Here is a 10,031-nt window from a genome sequence, read left to right as displayed (position 1 = left end):
AATTAAAAGAAATCTTAAAATTGAATATTGTTATAAACTCAGATTTGCCCCTTGACATTTAAACCCGGGACAATATATATATATATATATATATACCTATGTATTATATATTATTGTATTTTGCATTTAAATGAAAATAAAGAGGTTTTGAAAGTAAAAATAAAAAGGGATTTTAGCAGAAGACCATGCATAAGAATATATTTAGTGCACATAATTATCGTTGAGTCAAAGGGCATATGGAGAATATGCAATCAAAATCTCGTAATTAATCGTATGTCCTATTGGATTAAAGAGGTTTTCCTTGTGTGCTATCGATATATATTAGGAGGAGCAGTTAAAATTATATTCACGCTGGAAATAAAGCAATAGGTATGTATAAAGCATTCAGTTCATATTGATAAAAAATCGACGGCAACCTTCACAAAGAAAGAATTTATAAAAGCTGTGGCTTGGATCGTGATAATAAGATCCCAAAGCTACCCAGTGATTTTTACGCCGGATCCAAATTGATAAAAAAAAAAAAAACGTTTCTTGGAACAATAATTAAGGTACCTTGAAGCCAATCTTTAAATATTTTAGGAATTTCTTTTCTCTTAGACTTTAAAAAATATAGGAACAATATAGAAACAGAAAATTAATATTACAGATAAAAAACTGAAATATACCAACAAGAAACATTGTTATATTCTACAATGACACATTCTTCTTACAATATGCCAATTTAATTTATTTTACTTTGTCTTTTAATGAAGCCCCCGCTAGAAAGGTCTTCTATTTCGGTCGGTATTCCTTGTACCAATCATCCTCTTCTTCATCTTCTTCGTGAATGGCAACGCAACCTTCAGACGATTTTCGTTCCTGGTCATCAATTTCTTGACTGACCATATGGGTATCAGAGGTATTGGAAATAAGCATCTTCCCAAAACTGTTTTTCTTAGCTTTCAAACGTCCTTGATTTGTGAGTTATTGAGAGATACAAATTCCGAATGATCCAATTTACTTTAACTGTGGAAAAGTATTTTTTCAGGGAAGTATTTAATATAAAATAGAATTTTAAAATTCAGTCCAATATAATTCCTATTTTTTTTTTACAGTGGTCATCTTTGTTAATTTCAACAACGCCATTTTTTGGTTGGTGGATTTATGATAGAAGGCTAACTACTGAATACCATGATTGAATTGTCCACCTATTGATTGTATTAGGCTAAATACAACGCACTGGACCGAGTCCTATCTGTATTCAGCTTCATTAAATTGAGAAAGCTGTATCTGATCAAAAGCTCTGTGACATGTATACATCAACAGCTCTCTTAGTCAAATTAGATTTGTGATCATCACTCCGAAATATCAAAACAGTATTAAATTTTGAACTAAAAGCGTCAACCCAAGAGATATATCATATTTAGGAGTTGAAATTAAAAACATAAAACTGAGCTTAAACATATAAGTAAAAGGCTAATTAAAATTGTCGGTCATATCGAACAAGCATAATAGCTTAAGAGCCAAAGAGTGAAAAGTCAAATATAACTACAATATTTCTTCAAACAACAATTTGCGTACAAACTGAAATTAAATAAAAACGTATGAACGATTTAGAATTAGAATAAATGTAAAATTTTAGTTCTCAATTTTCTTTTAAAACGATAAAAATTAGGCGAATGTTAATTAGAAGAATTTGAATTCTTTTCGCTGGATAATTTTTTTTTGGACAATTTTTATCGTTAACAATAGTATAACTTAAAAAATATTGTATATAAAATAATCAAGTTGATATTAATTATTAATCTAATTTTTGTTAAATGAATATTTGAAAATTATTTTGTGTTTTTGAACTAAAATATATATTTTCGCAAAATTCAATTGAAGGTACAAACTAGGGTGCGGATTATGCTATATTATGATTTTTTCCTTTAATTATTAAACAATAATACAAAGCAATTATATGACAAACAAGTAACAAAAATAAAATTGTATCTATTTTTTCAATATGTATTGTTATAATAAATGCCAAAAAGTATTATAATTTTTGTTTTTTCCGAAAATCGAAAACTCCTTCATAGACCCATTTGGTGTTCAAAGCCACAGTTTCAATTTATTCCCAATCTTTATAGATTATTAAGGTAGAAATATTTTTTTAAAATGTCTGTTTTTCTTTAAATAAATAACTTTTTCAGGCATAAAGCTGTACAGATTTATGAATTGTGTTTTTTAATTATACTGAGTTCATTTTTTAATATGCTTGATGATTACTTCATATCCAAAACGTTGTTGTTTTAAAACATTTATACATTTGGTGAAATATTGTGCAGTCTCTTTATTAGAGGAATTTATTGCCTTTTGAACCGCAAACCTAAATTTTAACGTAGAATTATGAAATGTTTCTGGTGAACGGCGTTTCTAAGGCGGATTGGGGTTCAAGAAACAGTTTTTATTTGTGTATCTGTAATATATATTGTATTATTTATTTCTATCGGGTCCTTGTGGTAACCAACCTACTATTAGAAATCTATTGTCTATCTATTTAAATCAAAAACTAGACACCACAGACCCCCTTGTTTCGTGATCACCAATTTCAAATAGTTTATTAAAACCATGAAATCAAATTAGGATAAAATTGGATTTATTCACAGTTTTTAACAAAAAAAAAAGCGCATTTATGAAAGAAAGCTTGTGGAATAAAGATTTCGGATTCATTTTTTTTTTTTTTTTCAAATTTTGGAAGTACTACAGCTCAAGCGATCATATAAAATTTTAGAATTGTGTTTAATTTACCCCAATTATTTTTTATTATTTTTCAAATACATGTTTTCTTGTTGCAATTCGAATATAGTCGATTGTTAGAATAAAATAGAAAAGGTGAACAGATAATTTTAATTAATAATAAAATTTTGCTCTTAGGGGCGGCAAAGAGGAGATTGCTCTAGATCCAGCAAATGGATGTCTGCAGAGATTTGTAATTGCATAACGACGGTAGCCTCACAAGGATCACCCTGTTTCATCTCTTCGGCCAACAACGCCAACGCTAATGTTGGTAAGGAACCTCTTTAGTTTATTATTTTAATTTAGTCTTAGTTCAGACAGTATGGATTATGTTGTATCACTATAATGCAATTTTATGATTCTTTATGCAAATAATGTGTGAAATTGCAATAGAAACTCCTAGAAATCATGACATTCAGTCTGCAGACAACAGAGCAATCATTACACGACGAAAAAATTGGATGTAATCGTCCTTGAGATTGCAGATTTACAAACAGATGACAGTATCATGACAGATCACAGTACTTCTATTCTAAGACATGATTCGTGCGTTTAGAAACACTATCTAGCTAACACCCGATGGAAGAGTGACATAAAACTCGCCCATAAAGTAGAATACAGTGATCTCTCTGATTCAGGCTATAAATAACTATAAAAATATTCTGACTTACTAAGTTAATTCAAATCCACATTTTTGTCTTCCGCTGTCTTCTCCATTTCGCTCGAAAATGCGGCCAGCCCTTTGCTATTATTGCACAAAAATCGTTTCTCATAGTGAAATGATTTCAAAAGAATATTTTACTGACATTAGAATCTCTTAATAAGCACGACTCACTAATTTTTAAGTTCGTTACAGCTGTTTGATCACTCACGCAAGCTTGCGGTTTTTTAACTGTTCCATTTAATCGGTCCCAAAAAAAACAAAAAACATTTTCACATTTCTTAAAAAAATTAATTTTTTCAAACTCTTTTGTAAGAAAAGTGATAACTGAAAAAAAAAAAGTTTTAAGTTTTATTTCAGAAACAGATATGATCTGATTTTGGCTACCTTTTGAACTTAAAATAACGTAACTACTGAAACTATGTTAGAAGCCTAGTTGTCAAGAAAATGGCTATAAAACGATATACGGAGAAATTATTGCTTTCTCAAATAATTTTTAATGATCGAGCAAAAAGATTACATCTCAGTGATGTGGTGATTGTTGCAGATATAGAATGTGATGTGTGAAAAAAAAAATTTTTTCATGATGTTTTAAAATTAATTTATAATGAACTGATCATATTTAAAAAAATCGAATTGATAGATTCTTGGAAATGGCCGACTCGTTGGAGTGTTAAGATAATAAAAAAAGTGTTGACACCAATTGGATGTTGTTTTTTTTATAACTACTAAACAAATCTATCTCAAACCAAAATTTGCACTATATATAGATAAATATTATTTTTAATTATGACAGTTTTCCTCTTTGCATTTAGACAGTGATTATTATTTGCGCGTCACATTTTCTTTTGCGCTTTCTTTTGAGTAAGCATTAAATATACTTTTGGCTAGCAGATTATATAACATGATTACAAACACTATACCTCATTATGCGTAGTCACATTTTCTCTAAGCAATGTAAACATTTAAGTTTTTAATACAATAGTGTAGCACAGTTTTAGTTTATAATTTGGTTTCTAAATAATTATTGTTTGTGCTAAGAGGAAATGGTGGTAATAATGACTTGAGGTATACAGAAACACAGGTGTTAGTATAGGAGCAAATGCGTAAAGTCCAGCTTATAGAACTTAAATATGAAAATAATTTTAAAATTGGTGGATATCACTCTTAACTTGGAAACTCATTTCTGGCGGTTCTAAAAATCATAATAATTAGTCAATTAATTTAATAAAGTAATGAATTCGATTTTTATTTTGCCTATAACTCCTAATAAACGATACATCTTACTCGTACAATGTATTGTCTAATAAATTAAATTATGTGTTGAATCTGTACCATAACTTATTAATTCCTATAAGTGGTATGTCGAAAATCGTGAATCTAAAAACTGCGGTACATATGCATTCAAACTTCATACGGAAACACATTCCTGGCGACCCTAAAACGATAACTGGATCATAAAGTAGCTTAGATTGATGAAGTAATGGATGACAAATGTTAGTTCTTTCGCCTGTAAATCGTAAACGTATAATTACCTATTTTGAAAGTAGGAAATGAAATACAATTTTGATTATTAATTTCAATTACTTAATGAGCCACTATAATTGCAATAAGGGTCCGAAATTATACCATTATACCATGTATGTGTAATATATATATGTCCGATTACGGATTGATAAGTATGCTGTGTGAGATAGCAACCTAATGTATATAGGCAGCATAGATCAATAAATAAAGTATTTCTCTCTCTACTATTCGAACCAAAATAATCACAATTCCATTTTACTTTCATTAGTAATTTCCCAACATTGTCGTAAACGGTTGTTTACGCAATAAACGCAATAGGTTTATTGCGGTTGTTTCTTGTGCTCTATGGTCAGCTGAAGGTTAAATACAACCTGGGCCCTGTTTCATAATAAAGTACAAACTAATACTATTAGTCTTGTCGATTTAACTTAATACAATTACACTGACTTGTACTTTAGTAATTTTAACTCCTGTAATATCACTAATAGTCCTCCCTGTCATGAAAAAAAATAAGTATTAGTGTAATTAACTTGTTGTTTTTATACTTGTATTTTGAACTAATATAATTAGCTTTCATTATGAAACAGGGCCCATGGTTTACTTACCTTTACCGAATTATTACATTATTGTATTCATTAAAGGTATAATTTAATGTTCTTTAATTTGTTTTATTATAAATTCTTCACTATTATCGATTATTTAGAATTTATGAGCGAAAAACCGAAAGAAAGACCAAATTCGTTACTTCATTAGAACAATTATCTATTTAGTAACAAGTACGTTTCCGTGTTACGTGTGATGGAAACTAATTTATAAAATTATTTACAAATGTATATTCTATTGGCTGGATTTTATGCTTCAAACTCCTGAGCTAAGTCCACTGCTACTACAATGGCACTGCATGTTTTTCTAACTAAGGGTTAGTATGAGGTCAATATATTGTCGCTGCCTGGAGCAAGCCACGCAATGGCCAAAACAACTAAAATAGGCTCCTAATATAGCAGTATGATTACCTTACGTTTTATCTAAGATAAATTATCCATAATTACTATAATTTGAATTCTCAGAGAGCTTCGAGACCCACCTGCTACGGATGCTGCACCACGTAAACTCTACAATCGCACGGAACGAGCTTCGCCTCCAGGAGAAGGAGAAGCGGGAGATAACAGAGCTGGAGTGGAAGCAGGTAGCCCTCGTCTGCGATCGTCTCCTCTTGTGGCTCTTCCTCGTCATAACGGCCATCACCACCACCGTCATTCTCTGTGGATCGCCTTATGGGCCTTAAGGACTTCCAATTATATCATGCAATAAAAACTTGTTTAAGTGTAAACGTCATATACGTTATCATGTACTTATTTTTAAATTTTATGTGTACAAATTCCTGTAATACACAGTGACAACATGGGGCATGTCCTACTTGAATAAATGTACAAATAAAATAGGTTTATATCACAGCATAGGAATTCAACATCATATAAACCACCCTTTGGTGCTCATCATTGTAGGCTAAGACCATCATATACTGTCCTTGGATGTGGTAGTTATTTTCTCTTTTTTTTTTAAGTGTAAAATTTTGGCTTTGACTGTATTTAGTTTGTAATTATAATAGACCAAATTATATCCCTTCCTGGAGTCTAAAATCAGTAGAACTTTTATCACCAAAACAGCCGACTGAACTCAGTTTATTATTTTTTTAAATATAATACATGCCATATTGTTGAGCTTAATAATTAGATAAATTATTTTTAGAGTTACTTTTCAAAATAAAACACAGTTCCACTGGAAAGCAATAGAGCTAAGAATAAAAAGGTAATTTCATAAGAATTAGATGAAGACAGGCACTAAGCCTAGGTAACATAAATAATGTGTAATACTGTAAATCCTCTTATTCCAGTATTCAAAGAATTCTATGAATTAGAATTAAACTACAATTAAACAAGCCAAATAACCAAATAGAAATAGCTGATATTGGCGACTATAAAAATTATAAAAACTACCTTAAAGAGTGTTGTTTAATAAATAATAATGAAAAACAAGATTTTAAAATTTAATCTAGCCACCTTACAAAACTTAATAAATGAAACCTTTAAAAAAATTGCATATTTTTAAAACAATATGTATTTACTAATTACTTAATGATGTACAAGAATCTAGCAGATCTATCATCTCAGTAACAAGTGAGAGAATTTTTTTCTTGCTTTACTAATGTTAATAATTTTTCCATTGACCTCTCCTAGTATTTAAAAACAAGTTTTAAATTATAAAACAATTTGGCCTAAAAGTGTGGTTCGATATTAAAATTATAATGTATCAGTATATGACAATTTATTTTTGCTGTTAGTTTATTCATTTTTTTTTTACTATATGATTGTGATATATATTTTATTGAGTAGTCAAATGACATAAAAAAATTAGTAAAGAATAGTTTTTATTTAATTCCTTTTCATAGTATGGTATTGTTGGTTTACTCATCCATTAATATAAAATTGTTTTTAAACATGGAACAATAAAAATAAACTACAAATTAATTTAAATTAGAAAGAGAATTCATACAAATCATATTTTCAAAAAGAAATAAAAAAAAACAAAAAAAAAAAAAAAACAGTTACAATATTTTACTTGAAACAACTATTTCCCCCTTCTACTTTGAGTAAAATTCAATATAACTTCCATAAATATTTTATTTAAATAAGATAACTTAATTAACTATGTATCTTCATACATATAATGTTTTTTAAATATTTTTGATTTATTTTGTTATAATTACTAATAATTGTACTACTTATACTTTCTACCTAGTCAGTGCTATAATTATGCACATAATTTTCACTATTTTCATTTTTAAAAAAATATATATTATTCAATTTAGTATTTGCTATCCCCTCTCCTATAGTTCAAAAACCCAAGAATTTGGGTAAATTGAGATGATTTTTTTTTTTTATACCGTTGTTTTTCTAATTAATTGAAAAAGTATGTGGCATAAATCAATAAGTTTGTCTTTTAATGCTGAAAAATAAGAAACTAATTTTCTCTTCCTGTATTTATTTTATGAAAAACTTACAAGGGATTGCAAGGTTTACAGGTTAATATAGAATTAACACTGTAATTTTCATTCTAAACCTAAAATCCTCATTTCCTTGAAAACATATATTCCACATAAAAAAAACCAACTAAAAACGTGAAATCGATACTATATCATTTGCAGGAATTTGAAATGGAGAGTATATAATTATAGATGTGTCTTATTAAATATGTAATATTGAAGTATTCAATTAATTATTTATGAATTATTTAAGTAAAATATATCCTCTAAATATATCTGTGTAAAGCAATTATAATTATATTTTATAAGTTTAATTGAGAAAGTGGTCCAGCCAAGAAAAACTTTCGTATTGTAAATATTTTGAGAAGATGATTTATTTAAAGAATATTTGTATATAATGTAATAAATCAAAAAATATCTATTTGTGAAATTAAGGTAGGACTTTTTAGTTTTACTAAAGAAAAGAAAAATATACCTAAAGTTTTATGAAAACCTATACTAAACACTACCTAGTATTTTAAGTTAAAAAAAAAATGTATTCTGTAAATGTTGTGTCATTTGAATATATTGTTGTCAAAAATAAATGTATGTGTTAGAATCTATTCTCATTTTTCACTAACATTTAAATAATCTATATACATTTACATATCTGCCAATTTTCATAACACCAATCTATGAATAGATCTCTCAATTCCAAGAAACAATAAGAAAGAAAAGATCTCACATAAAAATATTAATAAATATATAAAAAACAGAAATAATATTTTACAGAGAATGATAGTCTACAGTATCACACTGCTTGTATTTGGAAATACCATCAAAAGTATTTGTGTGTATTTATTAATTATATGAAAATACCAACATATCAGAGTTAAAATCAGTACATTTCATAAATATCTTTTATAAACAGACTTATAAGAGATTCTTAAGACACCAAAAGAAATTTAAACATACTAACAAAAATATTATATTTTCAATGTAATTTATATTTACAGCCTTATTATTATTAATCAATGCTAAGGGAATAATAATTCTATTGAAAGTTATAAAAGGACATAAATATATATATCATAAATATCATTTGAAATTTTCTATCAGTTATAATATAATTTTTTAAGTATTGCATACAACAATGATACTGAGGAATATTTGTAACTTATAGTTGAGACTGGCCTTATATATAATATATAATATATATATTATATATTATTAATATATATATAATTAATAAATTAAAAACTATATTAAGTAAGTACTATATTAAGTAAGTATAACTTAATTTATCTCTTTTTCGGAACCCAAAGTGTATAAGTTTTCTTCTTATTTTTTTTTTCTTACAATAAAGTGTAACAATTAATTAACTGACAATAAAATAATACCATACAACTATTAATGCAAATTAAAATATGTCAACTTATATAATTTGACAAGCTACCCCCAGATACAATGCCAGTAACAACCATAGCAGATGAGGGAATTGGAAGGCTTTCACATTTCAGTCTTGCCCACTTCCTCGATGTAACTCTATTAGTTTAAGTGTTTTCTTCAAAGAGCACAGTTCAATAATGGTGGCCACTACCCCCAGATAGTGGTTGGGAGTGATGGAGTTGACTGCCTCAGGGTTTGTACTCCTCCTGCTGGCATCTGTTGTGTCCTACTATCCTCTACAGTTAGATCATTCTGTACATCCCAGGGATCAAGCTGACTGCCTCTTCTGCGACGGCATCATATATGACTTTATAATAGTCGGAGCAGGCTCAGCAGGTAAGAAATAATTTATTTTGACATTAAAAATATATATTTTTTTTTAAATTGAATGAGTTAATCAAAACAATAAAATATTACTTTTATAATTACAATTTCTATAACTAGCATATTTATTCTGATACTAGAATATCAAAAATCTAAAACACTAAGTTATTTTAACTATTAAACTTTTTAATAAATCTCAAAATAAAATTTAAAAAAATCAGGAAATTAGTAAATAAATTAAAATATAGCCTTAAATTAAATTTATAAAACTTTTGAATATGTCTGAAT

General features: G+C 27.9%; 2 protein-coding genes across 2 annotated transcripts in view; both read left to right on the top strand.

The window, feature by feature from the left end:
- The window catches only part of LOC106691097 (neuronal acetylcholine receptor subunit alpha-7), a gene marked incomplete at its 5' end in the record, with an annotated part of 57,300 nt that extends 49,936 nt beyond the window's left edge, over positions 1 to 7,364 (top strand). The window contains 2 exon segments of the mRNA XM_014436757.2: positions 2,899 to 3,031; positions 6,016 to 7,364. Coding sequence (XP_014292243.2) covers positions 2,899 to 3,031; positions 6,016 to 6,233 — 351 coding nt within the window.
- A 2,076-nt stretch (positions 7,365 to 9,440) lies between these two features.
- The window catches only part of LOC106691099 (glucose dehydrogenase [FAD, quinone]), a 6,833-nt gene continuing 6,242 nt past the window's right edge, over positions 9,441 to 10,031 (top strand). Inside the window, exon 1 of the mRNA XM_014436759.3 lies at positions 9,441 to 9,755. Within this exon, the coding sequence (XP_014292245.1) occupies positions 9,593 to 9,755 (163 nt within the window). The 5' untranslated portion in view covers positions 9,441 to 9,592. The remainder of the gene's footprint in view (positions 9,756 to 10,031) is intronic.

Source organism: Halyomorpha halys, unplaced genomic scaffold (genome assembly GCF_000696795.3).
Source record: "Halyomorpha halys isolate HHAL.00 unplaced genomic scaffold, Hhal_1.1 Scaffold2077.1, whole genome shotgun sequence".
NCBI classification, from domain to species: Eukaryota; Metazoa; Arthropoda; class Insecta; order Hemiptera; family Pentatomidae; genus Halyomorpha; species Halyomorpha halys.
The sequence above is the reverse complement of the archived record's forward strand: the minus strand, read 5'-3'. Positions and strand labels throughout refer to the sequence as shown.